The sequence below is a fragment of the Pleurodeles waltl genome, chromosome 11, assembly GCF_031143425.1.
Source record: "Pleurodeles waltl isolate 20211129_DDA chromosome 11, aPleWal1.hap1.20221129, whole genome shotgun sequence".
NCBI classification, from domain to species: Eukaryota; Metazoa; Chordata; class Amphibia; order Caudata; family Salamandridae; genus Pleurodeles; species Pleurodeles waltl.
In genome coordinates this window covers 714,512,299-714,532,358 of record NC_090450.1, presented here as the reverse complement: position 1 = coordinate 714,532,358, position 20,060 = coordinate 714,512,299, and the positions used below count along the sequence as shown (strand labels likewise).

The 20,060-nt window shown below is 43.0% G+C and overlaps 1 protein-coding gene and 1 long non-coding RNA gene across 2 annotated transcripts in view; both read left to right on the top strand.

Moving 5' to 3' along the window:
* LOC138265135 (uncharacterized) overlaps positions 1-270 on the top strand; it is a 158,612-nt gene extending 158,342 nt beyond the window's left edge. Inside the window, exon 9 of the mRNA XM_069212677.1 lies at positions 233-270. Within this exon, the coding sequence (XP_069068778.1) occupies positions 233-270 (38 nt within the window). The remainder of the gene's footprint in view (positions 1-232) is intronic.
* Positions 271-9,526: 9,256 nt separating this feature from the next.
* LOC138266673 (uncharacterized) lies at positions 9,527-19,727 on the top strand. The gene is made up of 3 exons (XR_011199610.1): positions 9,527-9,548; positions 9,637-9,691; positions 19,550-19,727. It is a non-coding gene; the product is annotated as an uncharacterized lncRNA (long non-coding RNA).
* Positions 19,728-20,060: the final 333 nt, after the last annotated feature.

Genomic DNA, 20,060 nt, shown 5'->3' with positions numbered 1-20,060 from the left:
GCTGCATGCTTTTAGACAAGAATATAATATCCCGTGAATGGCAAAATGCTAATTTCAGAGTTAAGGGCAGCCTTATAAACAATGCTTGCAATGGAACGTAATTCAAACAAGGAAAATGGGCCTACATCGGCTGGTACCATAGTAAAACAAAAACACAGCTATAACTGGTGCGCAGTGGGCCTATTGAGCTTGCATTATTATTGATACTCATGTCCCTTCTTTTAAATGACAGCATTTGACTTTGGCGAAGTTTGGATATTTACAGGATAGCACCAAAGTGAAAGCGTGGCCTTCAAAGCAAGGGCACCGTCCATCAGGTTTGTTTCACCTCAACTGACAGCTTAATGGGCTGCTAATACCATCTAATTACACAGTGAAAACAATATCCTTGCTTTTCAGAACCCTCGATATTAATCACTAACCTCATAGAAACCTCAGCTTGTCCATTTTCTGTGCGCACTTCCGGTCTTCGTCTGAGTGTCTGTGTGCGCAGACCAGGCAGGGGCCTGTAATGTGGTGCAGGGCCCGCTGTATTCGCTGCGCACAGACACACTAACACTAGTTGGATTCTCTCAATCTTGAACTGCTGGGTCGGCAGCCCCAACTTTATAACATCGGGCTGTGGCCCGCCCTCGCGCCCTTGATGGGCAACAATGTATTGGAGAGCCCGAGTGGCTCTCTACATCCCTCCAAGGCTTTAATAAAAAGAAGAAAAGAGAAAGAAAAAAAGAAGAGAACAGAAAACAATAGGGGAAAATACCAAACCACTATCCAGTTACAGAGAGCCTGTCACATCTCATGTCAGACATCTCTATTAGCAGGCAGTCTCTGGGTCTCTGGCTGGGTGCAGGGTTGGGCTGGAGATGATACCTCTCACTCCGACCACCCAACGCCAAACTGCCAGCTTCATCTGCTAGCTGCACCGATGCAGGACATGGCACCTCTTGGCCACCGGATCTCTCCTCAGTCAAGTGTTCTCCTCCAACGACACCCTCATCTCCTCCATCCTCTTCTCCAGTCTCCTCAGATGCTTGTTTAAAACACGACATGTTTCTCGTCACTTGTCTCTCTCCTCTACGGGCTGTCACCATGGTCCCTCTGACCACCATGATCTTCCATACCTCAGGTTCGAATGTAGTCTGAAACTTTCCTCCAGGATGTTGGTTTTTCATGACCACTTGGTCGACCCACCTGGATATTGGGGCATCTGGTTCTTCTTCTAGCAGTCACTTTTTGGTTGGTCCGCATACTTCATTGTTGTGTAGCTTCCACATCCAACTCAGGGGGCTCCCACTGAGAGCCAGCCAGGATGCAATCTTGCGGAGCCACCTTGAACATCAGAACAGCTGGTGCACAACCGGTGGTGCTGTGGGGTGTCAGTTGATATGCTCTTAGGAACTGATGCAGACACCTTTCTATATCTTCGCCTCTTTTCACATGGATCCTCATGGCTCTGTTAAGTGTCCACATGAATCTTTCAACATCACTGTTGACCTACGGCCAGTATTGCATGATCTTGTGGCAAGCCCTTCTAGATAGTTCTTAAATTCTTGCCCCTGAAATGGTGGACCATTTACCGTTTGGACTTCATCGGGGAGACCAAACAATTAAAACACTTTCTCTAGCACCGGTCTCACATCCTTGAAGGCAGTGGAGGTCACTACTTCCACCACGGGAAACTTTGTGTGAGAGTCAATCAGGACTGCCGTTAGCCTCCCATCAGGAAAACTTCCAAAGTCCATGCTCAGTTTTGACCACAGATTCCAAATGGGAGGTTCAGTGACTACTGGATTGGTGGGCTGTTAGATAGAGGTGATTACACAGGAGTCACAGCTTCCAATCAAGGCGTCTACCTTGGAGTCCATGCCAGGAAACCAAACATTGGCTCTGAGGCACGCCTTCGTCTTGGCCGCTCCTTGGCCCCGGTGGGCTAGCTTCACCACCCTGTTCCACAGGCACTGTGGAAGTACGATTTTCTGACCTCACAGGAGGGGACCATGGCCCCACACTGACAGCTCGTCCCTCACTCTCCACATTCCTTGCATGGCTGCCCTCTCCTCCGGGTCGCAGGCTCTTACACCGTCCAGGAAATGTTTCCACTGTCACCTACTCAGGGCCTCCTTCGCACGGTTGAGGACAAGATCACTCTCCGCAGCGTCTGCTATGTCTGCCACCATCAAGGCTATGGGGCAAGCCACCTGCACCACCATGTTCACGAAACTCTCCATTCTTTCTTCTTCGTCCTCCTGCAATGCATCCGGTGGTGTTGTCTGGGGATGCTTTGACAGGTAATCGGCTGGGTTGTTCGCTCCCGGTCGGTAGATGACCTTAAACTGGTACGGTTGGAGCAAGACACCCTATCGCTCAATTCTCGGGGGAGCCAAGCGCATGGATCCAGAAAACAGCGACAGCAGAGGCTTGTGGTCCGTGACCACTTGAAATTCATGGCCGAACAGATATAAGTGGAAGTGCTTGCACGCCCACTGATTTGCCAGCTTCTCTTTTTCTACCTGTGCGGACCGGGTATCCACAGCAGACAGAGCCCTACTGGCATAGGCAACAGGGGCCCATTCTTGGTGACGCTGCTCCTGCAATAGACCCACCCCAAGCCCCACATTGCTGGCGTCCACCACCACTTCCGTCCACTTCTCAGGGTGGAAATATGCCATGCTCACTTTGTCTAATAGAGCTCCTTTCACATCTTGGAAGGCTTTGTCCTCGTCTGGGCTCCACTCCCCCTTGTGAGTCACCTTTGTTAGTTGTCTGAGCAGTTTTGCCATCGTGGCAAGTTGGGGAATGAACCGGCTACAGTACGTCGCCATTCCAAGGAATCTCCGGACTTCAGTCGCATTCTGAGGAATTGGAGCCTGGGGAATGGCCTCTACCTTTCTTGGGTCTACTAGCAGCCCATCTCTGGAGAAGATGTAGCCAAAGAAATCGATCAAGGTCTGGTAAAATGCACACTTTTTCCTGTGAAGTGTGAGGCCCTCATCGGAGAGCCTCTGCAGCGTGGCTCTTAAACGGTGATGAAGATGTCGTCACTCAGGTTGATGACCCCTGCCAGGCCTGAGAGTGTCACTCTGAAGGCGTTTTGGAATACTTTCGCCATTGACAATACTCTGAAACTCAACCTTTTGTATCATCGCAACCCCACATGAGTAGAAAACGTGGTGACATTCCGGCTGTCAGGGTCCAACTCTAGCTGGTGGTAGCCAGAGTTCAAGTCTGATTTCGAGAACCATTGGGCTCCATTCAGATCTGCAATTATGTCGTCCATTGTGGGTGTGATGTGGCGCTCTCTCTTTATGGCACGATTTGGACCGCATGTCCACACAGAAGCGGACGGCCTCTGGCTGTTTCGGTTGGGCAAAATTACCAATGGTGAAACCCTGGGGGTTGGTCCCTAAACCTTTTCAATCACCCCTTGGTCCTCCATCATCTGCAGTTCTTTCTCAACCACTGGTCGAAGATGAAAAGGCACCCTCCAGTGCCGCAGCACCACTGGTGTCACGTTCGGGTCAATATGCAATTTTACTTGCTTGCCTTTGAGCTTTCCCAATCCCGCGAACAGTTGCAGGAAATTGTTATGGAGGGACTCTGTGTGTGATTCGTAAACCTGGGGTGCACAGAATACAGGTTCAAGATCCTCCGCATTGTGACACTCCAATGGAGTGCCTTGGTTTCCTTTGACCATGTAGAATTTGGCTGTGGTTGTGTGTTCTTGGTTGGTGACGGACACTTCTATGGTGCTTTGCAGAGGAAGTGGGTCACGCCCTCCATAGGTGTAGATTTTTGTGTCACTTGGCGGTAAACTCGGTTATGGCGAAAGTCTTTGGTACATTGTATTGTCCATGACGTTAACTGAGGTGCTTGTGTTGATCAGCACCGCTGCAGGCGTGTCATTTATCATGACTGTGCTCATGGGGGGCAGTCGCCCTTTATGTTGTCGCCATCCCGTGAATGAGATGACGAAGATGTCCTCCTTGTCCTCCTCCTCGTTCATTGGTATCCTCGTGTCCGTGCGCCCTCCGGGCATACTGTTCCCAGGATTTATGTTCTTTACGGTGGCCGCCTTCCCTTTGAACCCTCTCTGCCTGACTCGTCCCATCTGGCACATCTTGGCAAAGTGACTTCCTTTTCCACATTTGTTACAGATTTTCCCCCTCACCAGGCATCTTCCCGGTGTTTTCTGCTGGTATACACAGCTGCTGCACGTACCTTCACCTTGTTTCGATGTTTTGGGCTGCTGCCAGGAGATCTGGCGAGGTTGGATGGCGTCGACCTGTTCCTCTTTCACGGTTGGCTGTCGAGGGACAGTGGCTGCCGACATTGATTGCCCCCTCACTGCGGCCAGGGCATCAGTGCGGACAGCGGAGAGTTTGTGGGATCGAGCCAGGATCAATATTTCGTCCAGGGAGGTACATTTTCGTAGCATGTTTGAATGGCATCCCTAGATGATTTGCGCATGCACAGATTCGTGTTGGTTTAGGCCTATGCACATGCTGGTGAGTTTCCTCAACCTGGCATAAAAAACGTCTACGGATTCTACATCCGTCTGCTGGGCTTGGCGCTACTTAAACCGTTCTTAATCGGGGTTGAGTTGGGGATCGAAATATCTATTTAGCACCACCACTGCGGCGTCGAAATCCCCTGTGTCACCTGTATTAGGGAGTGAGTCGAAAAGCTCATGAAGTTCATTGCCTCCCATGTGTAGCATCAGCGACCTGAGCACTGCCCCATCTGTTTCCCTGGTTGCCCAGAAGTAGTTCTCCAGGTGGCCAAGCCAGCGGGGTCCGCTAGCTGATTAAACAGGGGCAGTGCAGCCACTGAATGGGCCCCTGCATGGGCATGTGTGTGTTGCTGCTCCCGACTTTGCTGCGGTGTGCTCATTCTTTATTTTCCTGGTGAGGCCCAGGCGACCAGGTCTCTTTTTAACACATTGTTGTTTAACTCTGTTATTCTTCGTGTTTCGGGAGGTTTGAGTCTTTTTACTGGCACTGTTTATCATATCCTTTTTTTTTGGTGTGTAGTGTTTCAGTCCACTTTGAAGTGCTCCAGTTGTCAAAACTTGAGTTTTACTTTATTTATATTTTGTTTTCCTTTTTTTTTCTTTTGTTTTTTCTCCTCCCCTCCTTGCTCGTGGGGATACAGCCAGAGTTGGGGTCGTGGGCCATGTGCACCCGGTTCTGTAGGTGACGATCTAGGATGCATCGGAGGTTAGCCACTCACCTCTGTAGTGTTTAAGGGCAGGCACTGTGGTGGACCCCCTATTAGGTCCTCGCTGCAATGTGGCCCAGCACTGTTCCTCACGTAGCCCGGCTTCTGCCTGCCAGACCACGCCCAGCACCGTTCAGCACACGTGCTTCGCTGGACCTAGCGAGCACAACATTCCTGAAGCGGAGGGCGGTGGAGTAAGCAGGTAAGCACCTGCAACTGTAATTTTGCTGAGGCGCCTGCACATCGGCTCTCGGTGGCAGGGCACCAGTGGGTGGGGGCGCGCTGTCTGAGCACCTTCGGGCCGCCGACAACTCTTCATTCAGCGTGCCGCTGGGGAGGTGAAACGCTGCGGGGTTTCTGGCCTCGTCGCCAGTGTAACGTGGCGCAGGGCCCGCTGTCGTCACTGCGCACAGAAACACACATGCTAATTGGATTCTCTCTATCTGGAACTGCCGGTTCAGCAGCCCCAACTTAATTTATAACATCAGGCTGCAGCCCGCCCTCGCGCCCTTGATGGGCAACAATGTATTGGGGAGTCCGAGTGGCTCTCTATAGGGCCGACATGACACTGCTCTGGTTTTCAAAAGCTTCATACCTCTAGCAAGTGATGTGGGAAAGTAAGAGTTTACCCTCTGACTGGGAACATAAATTACTTAAGAATTAAAGAGGAATGTAAAACATTACTGCAATGCATGTAAACACAGTACAGAGCACTGTAAGCATTAAAATCAATGTCAGGGTATGCAATATATTACTTTCACATTTATGAAATAGTGTTACTTATGCTGGATGTCTCCGGACAGGTAAGACACTGCACAAATGCATGTTAATATATTTCAGTGCTAAATTTGTCACCTATTACAGATTTCTATATAATTATCTTATTCCACCTCTTCATTAGGGGTGGAAAAGAAAAAAAAAAGTATTTCCTTTGATGGCCTCTTATCCCCCACATTGGTGGAGGAGGGGTATTGAGAGCAGCAGACGTGTGTCCATTTATTTAAATGGGTGATGGAAGTCAATAACTAAGTAACGAGTAGATGCCTGAACCTTATTTGTATTTGGCGAGTGTGTGAGTGCAGGACTTGCACTCAACAAGCCTTTTTGCCCACAGTACACAGATATCTTTTGTGAATTGGGGTACACATGTGTTGAGGAGCAGGGTCACCCCCTACAGTGCGTAAAATGTGCAACAAAGTCCGTTTTGTGACTGGTATTTGTGAAGACTGGAGCTACTGGGTTACTACCTGCTTCATTGCACCAGTGATCTACCTACTAGACAGAATTCACCCTGCTTTTAAAACCTCGACTATCCCCCCCTCCTAGCATGGTCACCAGGGGAAGACTACATCCTGTGCCTCATACAGGAGAGGTCTAGTTGGGAACTTATTATTGTTTCTTTTGTCTGTCTATAAGAGCCCTGTTCAGGACCAACGTTTGGAAGGTCTTTCTTCTGCCGTCTCGCCAGGAGAAGCTGAGAGAACTGCTAAGTAATCCCTTGGAACTTCATCAGGTCCCACAGAGGCAATGGTTGATGGTACAGGGTACAGGGGGCGTGACAGTAGCCCTATTTTGGTAGCTCGGTCCCATCTCCAGCTTTACTGTCTGGTGTATCCCCTATTTCAGTACTGGCATCCGGCTTCACATGACTCTGGTGCTGGTCCCCACAGAGGTTATCCTCAAGCTTCAATGGTGGTTGAATCCCAACACCCTGAACGAGGGTGTGCTGCTGTGTGTTTCCCTCCCACTGATTCTTATAACTGATGCAAGTAGCCTCGGGTTGAGAGCAGTTTTGGAAGGTATCAGAATGCAAAGCTAAAGTGGAATCTTTTGAGCTAGTCACATGGGACAGACTGAGATCTTTGAAAGGATGAAAAATTCACACCTGACATGGGACACATGGAGGTCTCGCAATCTGATTTTGGTTGTCATTTTTTTTTTAATAGAAACATTTTATCGTTTTTTAAGACAGAGTAGCAAAACAGTTGCTCTACTCAGCAAAAGTTTACACACAGATTGATTCTCCATAATATGATAGACCCAAAAACAATCCTTCACGCCTTTCCCCCAAATAAAGTTTACATCTTTTCCTTAGGCTTGTAAAGCTATCCACACACACAAGGAACAACCTGAGATATGTGAAGTGGGTAAACGTTCGAGAATATGTGAGAAAGCTTTGACAAATGCATTCATTCTCGATTTTATACAGTGAACGTGATTATTTATAATTCACTGTTCAGACCTGTCAACTCACATGCTGCCACAGTGTAATACATGATATCGGATATCGGAGCTGGTGTCACACAGTGAACACAGGGTAAGCTTGAATTGCAAAGTAATGAGAATGAAGGATGGCAACTTATCCATCCGCATACACTCCCATCTACTATAACCCTGCCTTCACAATTGCCTTGGAGGGTACAGCTTTCCGACTTTGGAGGGAGTTCAGGGTGCCCTATGATCTCTGATATATTTGATTAGACAGCCCTCAAGACCTTCCTGCAGTGTAAGGTCGATTTTGACCTTCCAGAGAGACTGAGCATCCCCATCGTTCGTGTCGTGGACACTGGAGACAAATCCAATGGATCACACCTAGTCAATGTGAACATCCGAGAAGGAATATCCACTCTTCTTCTCTCTCTGTCCTGTCAGGGAAATACATTCCAAAATAGGGTTTGGGTGGCATTCTACACTGTCACGACTTAACAGCATGTACCTAAACCCATCCTCTAGATGCTGTAGCAGCTGTGGGGCACTGCACATTTGGTGGGACTGTCCTTCTGGGAACAAGTAGTGCACATGCTCAAGGACATTCTGGGGTTTTTATATACCTTTCACACCAAAAACGATGGTATTGGGCCTACAAACGATTTATTTATAAGCATTGCCGAAACAGAAATGGCATACGATATTGCAATGTTTCTGGTTAGGGGGTGCCAAACTGACTATCACTATAACTGGAAAAGCACAACCTCTCTCCCAGCCACTCAGTGGTATCAAAGACTGTGGTCCCTTTTAGTGATAGAATGCCTGACTAGTAACATGAATGGTACCCACCTCGCTTATGAGGCAAGGTGGAGACCTGTATACAGTGTGCTCTGTGAGGTACGTGGCTGTCAGCATTGCATCCCTGCTGGCAGACTTTTGGCATTTTTGATTGAGCTGTGTAGTGTGGATTTGTAGCGTTATGTTCTTGGAGGCAATGACTTTGTGGGTGAGATGGGAGCAGGGGGTTGTATCTTTTGAAGTTGGGGATCGGAAGGACTGGGGAAGTTGGTGGGGAAGTATGGATACAGCCTGTGCTACGCCAGGTTTGCCTTGTATGGGCTTATTTATGAGATACACATGCATTGCTCTGTATATTTTATCTTGCCAATTGCTTGGCATTTTGATTGTCAATGGCCTAAAATATCCATGTCTAAACTCAATAAAAAACGTGCCCAAAAAAATAGATGACCATTGGTCTTCATAGTCCACAGGTTCAAAACACCAAAAGAGGACTTCTCCATTTTAACAAGTTGACTTTCTCAGATAGTTTTATACATCTTGTTCATTGCAGGCACCACCAAGTTTCACAGCAGAACTCTGGACCTCCTTGTTGGAGAGCTCTTGTGCTGAGTCAATGTCATCATTCTAAGCTTTCACTAGTGACTGAAGCAGAGTCTGTGGAGACCTGTATCTGTTTCCTCTTTAAGCCCTTACAAATTCCATGACCATTATTTGTACGAAGACCTGCCATTGACCATAATGAAGTGCGTATTTACTATTCTAACTCCAATGTATCTTGATGACCACTGTGGTAATTTAAACAGAGGATGAAAGTAAATACACTTGTTCATAAGTATATGAATAAAATAGAGGGATCAGGCATCATAGCGCTGTGGTCCTGAGAGCTATGGTGCTTTTCCGACTTTGATGGTGATTACCAACACTTTAAGAATTGGTCCATTTCCCATATTGTGGGTTGAACATACCCCACATGGACACACACATTCACCCTCAATGGCATTACTTTGTAGGGTCAAGACGCTTTGGGCACCATATTAGAGTCAGCCAGTACTTCACCCACACTGTGTCTCTGAGACTCAATGCAAAAGTAGGGCTTGGAAGTGGGAAGGTAGCTCTTGGCCTACCTGACGTTTGCATGCAGTGATCCTGAGCATCCCATTTGTCAAAGTATGGTATAGCTAGAGATGTGTCTGTCAAAGAGGTGCAGCTCACCCTCCAGATAGTAAGGAATGTGATGGGGAAACGTTTGATAAAGTAATGCAGTTTAATGATCCAGTTTATTTTCCCCTACAGATTTGTACTTGGTGCCGATTCCAGAAAAGGTAAACAAAATGTGACTAGTGTGCTGCATAAGAAGCTGCATTATAGTCTGTACTAAAACACCTCCACTGTTACATCTTTTTTTCTCAGGAAGGGTCTGTGGAGGACGTCTACATAGAGTGCGACGGAAGCTTAAGTGATTCACGTGAGTTTTCACCGCTTTGCATTCTGGGGCCAGTATATTTTACCTTCTGATGAAAAATCAGGGACTTAAGGTATCAGAACGCAAAGCAAAAATTGAACTTTGTAATCTATTCGCACGTGAAATGGGGCAGATTGAGACCTTTGAATGGATGAATAATTCACACTTGGCATGGGACAGATTAAGGTCTCTCGATTAAGTGAGCTGATTTCGGTTGTCATCTGTTCTCTAGACTCGATAAGTTATTCCACGCACAAGGAACAACCTGAAATATATGTGAAGTGGGTGAACTCTCGAGAATATGTGAACAAGCTTTGACAACTGCAATCATTTAGGATTTTGTACAGTGAACATGATTCTTTTCAATTCACTATTCAGCTTGGCCAGCTCAAACAATGTCACCATGAGTCACATAATATCGGACCTCTTAACGTGGTCACCTGGTGACGAGCCGGTATCACACTGTGAACACAGGGTAAGCTCGAAAAGCAAAGTAATGAGTGCAGTCAGTGGCAATCAGGATCCAGTACGTGTTTTTGAAATCTCTCTGTATACACAAGATACCCACCAGAGGCTGTATCATAAGTATTTGTGTTTAGTGGACGGTAGGAGTGGGCTGCTGAGGCAGTGCATGAAACTAAGCCCTACCCCTCTTCATCGCCCCACAGTCTCCATGGCTGGGTAGGCATTGATAGACCCTACGGCTGCATCACCTCCAGAGCCTCTTGTCTTCTCTTACAGAGTAACATTTTTATGATCTGGTGTGACAGTGCAGCTGCTGCCAGACAATAATGTGAGCATCACTAGAGAGTGGCTGTGGCTCCTCCCACATGTTAGGAGCCAGTAGTGTATGTTTTGATTAAGCAGAAGTTTTGTGCTTACACAAAAGGTGCTTTTCCTACACACACTTTTGATCATTTTGTGTTTTTATCCAGCTGCCTAAGCTTCAACTTTTAGGGGCACACCCATGATATTGGAATGCTATTAAAGTGTCTTAGAAAACTAGATAACTTATGTGGGTTTTTGTCTGGCAGCAGCACAGAACGGAGGAGGGCAGCCACTAACCTCAATTACTGTTAACTTTGACTTGACAGTGCAACTGTCACCAGACCTTTGAACATACACCATTATTATTCTACAGTTCTTTGCTTCCACGCAAATACATATCTATCGCTATGCTATTTACTTGTAATGATTCACATTACCACACAGAATTCCTTTAAATCAGACCTACTGACATTTCTAAGCTTTTCTTAAATTTGGCACATCTGACTATTGCACGCACACCAGGTACATTATGGATAGCGGACATTCATGCTTCATGGACACATGATCCCTCATAGACAAAACATTAGGAGAATATGCAGCAGCACTACCATCTTTTCCTTTGCTGTTGGTCTTCCTATCCTTTGCTGCCCTTTTCTGCATCCCTTCCCTTCGTCACTTCAATCCACTTTACTTTGTTCCTTTTTACTCTTCTCTTTGTCTTTTAGCTTGTGTGGTATGTAGCTGCTGCATCAGGGCAGAGGACCCTTGAATAAAAGAACAAGTTACAGCTGTAGCTCATTTATTTACAAACAGAATGTGTAGATAGACACATATATAGTAACATACAATGTGTATGTACATAAACTACTGGCAGTTGCCAGTATGTAGTTTTTGTTTGTTATATATGTTTTATTTGAAGATTAAGAACCCAGTGATAACATAATAGAATAGTGAAACAATAGTAATGGAAATCTGTGTAATTTTAATTCTACAATTTAAACAAGTTGAAGTTGATGAAAAAAGTTTGTTAAAATAACATAGTTATATCATTTTATGTCAAAGGGAAACATGCAAAGGAAAGATAGAAGAAAAGAGAACAGAAGATATAGTAAGAGGAATGAAGTGAGCAAAGGAATGAACAAAAGCAAAAGAGAAAAATAATGTTAAATTTAAGGTATATGTGAGTAAGTAGCCAATGAGCAGTGAAAGGTAGCCAATATAGATTGGATTTAATCTATTGGTGTATCTATAGTAAAGAAACATTGGATATTCTATGTTTATCCCACATAAAATTCCACCATGTTTATATAGATAAATTAGAGGCATCTTTCCAATATCAGAGTATAACTTTAAATGCAAGTGCAATGAAGAGATCAAATAGGTTTCAGTGAAATGTGTACAAAATCGGGTGACACAGTTCCCAAGAAAACATTCTGAATTGATAGTTGAATATTGCATCTGAAGAGCAGTAAACAATTATACCAAATAATTTTCCAGAAATTAAATACATGAGTGCAATAGTAAAGTAAATAGGTTAATCGACCATTGGAGATAGAACAAGGCCAACATGATAGAGACATAGTTGGATCAAATCTAGAGATACATTCAGGGGTAATAACAGCTCTGTTATAAATACAAAATAAAGATTGTGTGATATGTGCAGCTTTGGAGGTGTTGAACACATTAAGCCATAATTTATTCCATGGATGACCAGGAAATGAGACAGAAAGGTCCTTTTCCCGTAATAGTTCAATGGGGATGTTAGACATAGAGTGTCAGGAGATAATAAAAGTTTATAGATAAAATCAGCTTTAGGAATAGAATCATGAACATATTATGTAGTGGTGTCAAGGATGTGATTGGTGTAGGGTCAGTAGGAAAATTATTAGTGTTTAGAGAGCAGAGGATATTTGGTTACATTCTTGAACAAAAGAGTTTGGCAAGTTATATTGAGATTGTAGTTGATTAAAAGGTATAACAGAATTAGGCTTTACCAATTGATGAATAAATATAATACTGTTCTCTCGCCAATGTTTGAAATAAAACATTTTGCAACAAAATGTAATAAACTTATTATACCAAATGGAAGAGGAGAGGATCCATTGATGAAAATCAAAGCCCGCCAAAAATATTGTGTGGAGTAAATGTTGGGAGTATTGTAAAATAGGATATTTAGAAATAAAAATACAATTGGACATGTAAATTACATCTTTAAATGAGAAATCCTTCAGTAGGAATCTTTCAACTATAATCCAACATGGTGTGGGAGAATCTTGAAACCCATTGATTAAAGCATAAAATAGTTGAATTAAAAATGCAGAGTGATATATCTTAAAATCAGGGAAACAGACACCTCCTTCATTCTTTGGGCATTTGAGTTTAGATAACGTGATGCATGAATGCTTGTGGTTGCACAAACATTTGGTACAGGTAGAGTTAATTTGGGAAAAGTAGTAATTTAGTATTTTGAAAGGTAACATTGAAAGTGTATAAAGAACATGTGAGACAATCATCATCTTAAGGGTGTCTAATCGTCCCCATCATGATAACTTTTGCAATCGTACTTAATTAATGAGGTAGGTCGATAGTTTTTACAATGGGTGTGGTCGTTTTCAAGTTTAATGATAATAATGATCAGAACTTCCATAAAGGTACCACTAGCCTTAAAGGTTAGAAGAAAGGAATTGAAAAGTTCAAATAATTTGGGGGCAAAAGTAGCTGAAAAAGAGGAGAGTACCTCTATATAAAATCTGGTTGGCCCTGGGGCTTTAGCTTTATTTAGGGATTTGATAGCATCTGTTATTTCTTAGAATTATGTCAGCTTCTAAGGTTTCAAATTGATCAGAAATAGAGATAGGTTTAGGAAGATCTCTAAAGGTCTTTATGTCATGTTCTGAAGGACTATTTTCAGTAGTAATTTTGGAAAATATCAGAGATATCAGAATCAGAAGACGCCATCTTATTGGTAAATCCATTATGAATGGGTCCAATATTTTTACACTCAGATTTCATCTTTAAATAATTGTCCAACATTTTACCGGCTTTGTTTTGCCCTCTGTGATATTTTGATTTAATCGTGAGTAGGATGTTACATGCATGAACAGTAGCAAGTTTATTGAGGGTAGACTTTGCTGTAATCAGTTTGTGTAAAACAGATGAGGATTTAGAGGTGTAGTAAGTATTTTCAAGTGTTTTAATTTGTTGTAGTAATTTAAGATATTGAGAATTTACTACCTTTTCCTTTTAGATGAATTAGCTATAGTAAAGGCCAGAAAGGAGGCTTTAAAAGCATCCCAATTTTCAGGAATAGAGGTTGTGTTAGACTAATTAATCCCCAAAAAATAATTAATAAAAGCAGTAGCTTCTGTAATTAGTTTTTTGTCTGATAGAAGAAAGTTGTTTAATCTCCAGCGCACCTTTTTAGATAAATCAAAAGAAGATACAGGGGCATAATCTGAAATAATCTGAAAAAATAAAGAGCCAATTTCTGAGGATTTGATAGAGGAGAATAGGGATTTAGTAACTAAAATGTAATCAGTTCTGGACATAATATGATGTAAATTAGAGAAAAATGTAAACTTTGTGGGATTTATCAGGATTAAATTTGCAATTAGATTCCCTATCAGTAAGAGAATTTAATTTACCTTGCCTGCTATAATAATGTTGGAATTGTTAAGGGAAGGTAATTTTATTTTAATGGAGCGCCAAAGATCTGGATCAGGTTTAACAGGACCATATATATTTAATACAGAAATCTGTTTGTTATGAATTATGACATTAGCCATTACCCATCACCCATTATTTTTACATTCAGTTAATATAATCTGTACATTGGGAGCACCATATTTATGATTAATAGCTGGAGAATAAACAACTTGGCCTACCCAGTGTAATTTTAGTTTAAGTGATTCAACATCATTACAATTAATTTCCTATAAAAAAGTAACATGTGAATTAAATTTTTACAGATGAGAAAATACCTTATGTCTTTTGATTGGATGTCCCAGACCACGAACGTTCCACATGACAACATTAAACATATTTGGGGATTAAGAGGAAGAAAAAGGAACATGGGTGACACGCTGCAGAAACCATGAAAGAAAACAGAAATACACTGTTTATTAACTTCAACAAAACAGTTAAGCAATTTAATAATGATACCAATGAGAAACAAATAAGCACTCACATAGAAAGACTAAAAAGAGTAAGAAAAACAAAGAAGAAATAAGATATAAATAAAAAGATAAAGAGACAGACCAAGGCTGGAGATCCAGATCTGAAACAGAGATTATGGAGATTCATCATGAGACGTGTCGGCACCTAAAACAAGAATGACAGCAGAGAGAGAAATTGAATATTAGAGAAAATAAGGAAGAATTTTAGGAAAAACGTGCATAACAAAAAATAATAAGAAAGTTGAACATTAGTATCCATAGTGCGAGAAGAAATATTTTGAATAAACAATTTTAGTTTAACAGGGTCGTCAAAAGATCATGAAGTGCTGTCCTGGGTGATTTTACATAGACACAGGTGTAGAATGTCATAAAGAATGTTGAGGTGTCTCATTTGAGGTCTAAGGGCAATAAAATATTTTCTTCTGGCGTTTGTAGCATTTGAAAAGTTTTGAGAGATGAAAATGTTGTGACCAGACCAAACAAAGTGGTGTTTTTCTTTAGCGGCTGTGATTTCAAAAAATTCCATCATGATGCCAATAGGTTTAGAGGAGTGGGGTTGAGGATGACCAAGATGATGTGTCAGTTCAATATTCAGAGACGGATTGTTTTGAAGCCCAAGAAGATCAGGCAGGAATGTCTTCAGGAAAGCAAGAAAATCATGACCTTTACAATATTCTGGTAGACAAAGATTATTTTGTCTATTCCTGTTTTCAAGGTCTTCAGTGTGTAGTTTAGGTTTTGGGATTTCTTGATCTAACAAAGGCATCTTGGTAACTCATCTTGAAGTTCGCTAACAAGTTTTTCCATTTCAAACATCTTGCTCTCCATTGCGATTCATCTATCTTCTATTTGTTGAAGCTTTTCGTTAGTGGCACTCATGAAAAGTTTAAGACCTCCCACTCACAAAGGATGTTATCCAATACAGGATTGTGAGAAAACATAATAGGTGACGGAGGATCATTCTTTGACCTTTTAGGTTTCGTACCTGAAGAAGTGGATTTAGGCATTGAAAGTAAGTCACTGGCCATTTTGATGTAGTGCATGGAATGATGTGGAATCTTCTGGAATGGCTTAATCCTGCCCATACACTAAATTGATGGCATATATAAAATGGATTTGGCTAATTAAACATACTGCAGAGATTCCAGAGCATAAATATCGAGCAATGGCCTATAGTTCAGAATGCTAGAAATCCAAAGGGTCGGAAGTCAGCAGTTGATGTATACTTAAGCCATCAAGAAAAGAGAGAGGACTGAGGCAACTAGGTAAGGTAACTAAAAAAAGGGGTAATAGGAAAATGCAATGAAGAGAGTTACTCCATTGTATGATAAATTAGGATGGTAAAAGTAGTAGTATGTAGGCAGCATTCTTGAAAAAATACTCTGTATATAAGTATAAGAAATGAGCAACACGTAGACAAACATGTAGACAAAATGGTGGCCGATCATTAGATAAAATCACTCACAGCTGCACTATTTAATAATGGATATATTTTTTAAAATAGTAGTGGTGGGGGAGTATCAGGTTATATGGCACAAAAAGGCATGGCTGAGGCACCAATGTGGATGTGCATGATGTAATGGCTGCCACTCATGCTGACAGAAACTCACCACTCCCTGATGCCAGGCCATAGGATTGCTTTGCAATGGTTTCTTGGCTGTTTATAGCATTGCGGGGATATTTAGACTCACAAAGAAACGTCCCAGAAGGGGCACCGCAAATATATAGTAGGGGGCACAGTACTCCCGAGGTCTTATGAAAGCCCCAGGGACCACCAGCTCCCCGGTGCACTGCACATTATGTAGGTGGTTGGGTCAACTTGGCCCACCTGCGTACCGGGGACTGCCACCTCCCCGGGGAAAAAGTTGTTAAAAAAATGCAGGGGTAGCCCCTGCGACTCCACTGCCCCGGGACTGCCACTCCCCCAGGACAAATGTTGTTAAAAGAATACGGAGGCCAGCATGGCCCCCTCCATCCCAGGGGCCTGCCACCTCCCTGGGGCCAATGTAGTTCAATGAATGCCAGGTGCCCATGTGACCCCCCACCTGAGTCCTGGGGACAGTTTCCTCCCTAGGGCAAATGTTGTTAAAAGAATGTGGGGGGTCCGGCGGACCCTGCAGCCCCAGGGACTGCCACCGCCCGGGGCAAATTTTGTTAAAAGAATGCAGCCTTTACTCTGTAAAGTACTAATCATCCTAATTTCTTGCACATAGTCAATGCAAAGCAAGTGGTTTTTCCCTGCATTTCCACCTTGAAAAGTTATCTGTAATCCTTGATGAAGGTGTTTGCAGCCTTGCCTTTTTTCAAGGGCAACATCTCAATTAGTGAGACTGACAAGTGGGTTCTTTCTTGTGAACTGCTGCTGAGACCCAACCATACCATGCATGACCGAAGGCAGTGCGCAACGCACGGTTGGGTGATTATAGGGGGTTTGCCGTAGGGCCTGGCTACCACTCAGACCCTGCAGCCAACTCCCACCATGCAGGGCTGAAGGCAGTGTGCGTCGGCGGTTGAATTAACGTATAATAATTCACATTTTTTTTTTTAATCATAGAAATTCACTGAAAAATACAAAGGGATGTTATAGTTATCAAATAGAATTAATGAAACCACAGAAATTCACTTAAAAAAACAAACGTTACAGGGACGTTATAGTTAAGCTCACATTTTAAATGTACAAAACCATAGAAATTCACCTGTTATGGTCTGAGATATCTCAAGTAACTATAACTCGAGCTTAAGGTAAATATAACTTTCACCTCGCCATGCACTGCTAATTACCCCACAAATTACAGCACTCATGACATCTTTGATAACATCATTGATAATGTCAATGTGATATTTGCAGTAAACGTTTTGATGAAAAAACTGTGCATGGCAGTTGCCAGTAGGTAGTTATAGTGAGGACCTAGTTTCCTTAGGAAACGCATTTTTCGTTTTGCCTCTAACTTTGGAGCCGTTTCATCTTTACAAAATTTTCAAAACTAATGCCAACAGTCAGTTCAGCTAATGTCTTAAAAACTTTGGGGTGATCCGTTAAGCGGGAACTGAGAAAAAGGGGGGGGTCCCAAAACACGTTTTCCCTATGCATTCTCCCATAGGGATTTTGAACATGACTACAGCCTGAACCGCTGGACGGATTTACACCAAATTTGGCAGAAAGCTAGCTTTCGGTCCATAAAGCGTGCCTTTTGTAATTTGATGGACAGCTATTCAGTAGTTTTAGAGATATTAAAGTAAAAAGAAATATAAATATCTAGGGACACAGAGGCTGTTCAGAAACCGGAGATCTTGTGCTGAGATCTGGTTGCTGCTACTAGAAAATAAACCTGAAGCCCTTCATCTTTATACTTTGAACACCTGTTGGCTTTTATGCTATTGCCCTCTCTTTGCTCCCGTGCCTCTCACTTTAGATTTTGGACACCCAGCAGCTGACATGTCCCCTGACATGCTGGTAAATATAGTCACAGTTTTTTTTCTACATTAACATTTTCTCAACTCTGTAAGGCGTTCGTAGCCAACTAAGGTTAAGCCAGCTACTAGGTGGCTAGATATTTACATATGAGGGTGCAATCTGAACATGAGAGGACTATACAAACAGTACAATAAAAATGTGTTTTGTTTTGACACTGTTTTAAATGTTTGTCGGGTGAATACTAAGAAATACTGAATAGTAATAACTATTTTTTTTTGCATTGCATTAACCAAGCACATTGTCTTTGTCAGTGCTTATTGTACTTTGAAATGTATAGTTGCCCACAACCTGATGGCAACACAGGTGGCATAATTTGTGGGAAGGCTGGCCTTAACCTTACAATGTGCTCTCATTGAATGGGCAACAACTGCAATTTCAGAGAGAACGTCTGTAGCCTCACAAAGCCACAAATTATGGACAGTGACTGAGTGGTGGTTATCATGCAAGATAAGACTAAAATATTGATGTATGACAGCTTGCCTTGTTGCTGTCAATATTATGCTAGGCTTGAAAAAGCGAGTAGTTCCTGTGAAACATTTGTCGGCTATAAACCTATGTGTGTCTCAAATGAGTTGCCGTACAAGAAGAACATGAAATGTCAACATATGTTATTTGAGAAGGATGCAACAAATGAGGAAATTAAAACATCTTAAAAACGTATTGGATTTTTTGTGATCTTTAAGTGAAGAAGGAAGACATATGTTCAGGGCCGGTTTTAGCGCTAACGGCACCCTGCGCGATAGTCTTTTTTGGCACCCCCCAACCCCATGACCATCTCCTTGGATTCCCTAACTACCAACCGGAAAGTGTGCCCCTCGTCTCTCCAAAAGCCCCTTTTCACATACATTCATTTGTTTTAAAGTGCTTGTAAAGGTTGGCTTTACTAATCCACTCAGCTAGCCACATAAAATATAGTCCTGTTCCCTGCAGCAGGCATATTAACCCTCTGCGCTACTTTAGGGCGAGTCAAAGCTGCCACTTGACAAAACTCCCATCTGTCTTCCTAGCAGGAACATTAATCACAAGAGGTATCTTGACATTATAATTACTTCTTGAAGGCAGGACGCACAAGGAACTTTTCAGCAGGTGCTTTTAAAGCGCAAGTTTCTAAATTGAGGTCAGCACCCGGTGCGGCCGCACTGCTTGCACCGCCCTAAAGCTGGCCCTGATATGTTTTTTAAAAAAAATTCCTCACAATTATAGGATGCTCCTGAGGATGTTTATTTACACTTGTGGAGATATTCCCGTGCAGTAGCTGGGCAAAGGGAAACTGTTGAATGTCTGAAATATCTGGATCACTTAAGGTAGTCACACTTGACATGGGGCAATATGAGACTTATGAGTCATTGTCATAGAGATCTGTTTATGAGTCACAGTTTGTATTGTGTACACCTCTGAAGATACAATTGGCTTTATTAGTTTTTACCTCCCTAATTCTTCCAGCTCCAGTTCCAAGCAGGTCCCCCCTGAACATGAAGGGAGTGCCAAGCCGACCACCTATCACTACGATGCCATCAACAGCTGCAGGGATAAGACCGCGACCTCCTGTGGCATCGTCAGCACCTGTACCCCGGCTGCCACTGCCCAACATCAGAATGCCACCCGCTCCAGGGACAAGACCTACAAAGTAAGTACTTATACTGTGTAATGCGCAGATACCCATAATGGCGGGCAAAGAAATCCAGTGCATACATTCAGTACAAGTTTTCTTCATGGACTGCAGCTAGAGTCCATTTCTGTGAATGAACAGAAATCCAGGCCAGGTTCCTCTTTCAGTGATTGCACCCAGAGCCTATTACAAAGGCACAAAATACAAGATACCACTTTCCCACGATCTGCACCAAAGATTCAGAAGCAGGAGTCCTAGTAGGATTTCTTTCTCCCCTGAATAGACTCTTCAGCAACATATATACGTCTAGATCTCTATTCCAACATTGGGGTTTGATCCAAAGCC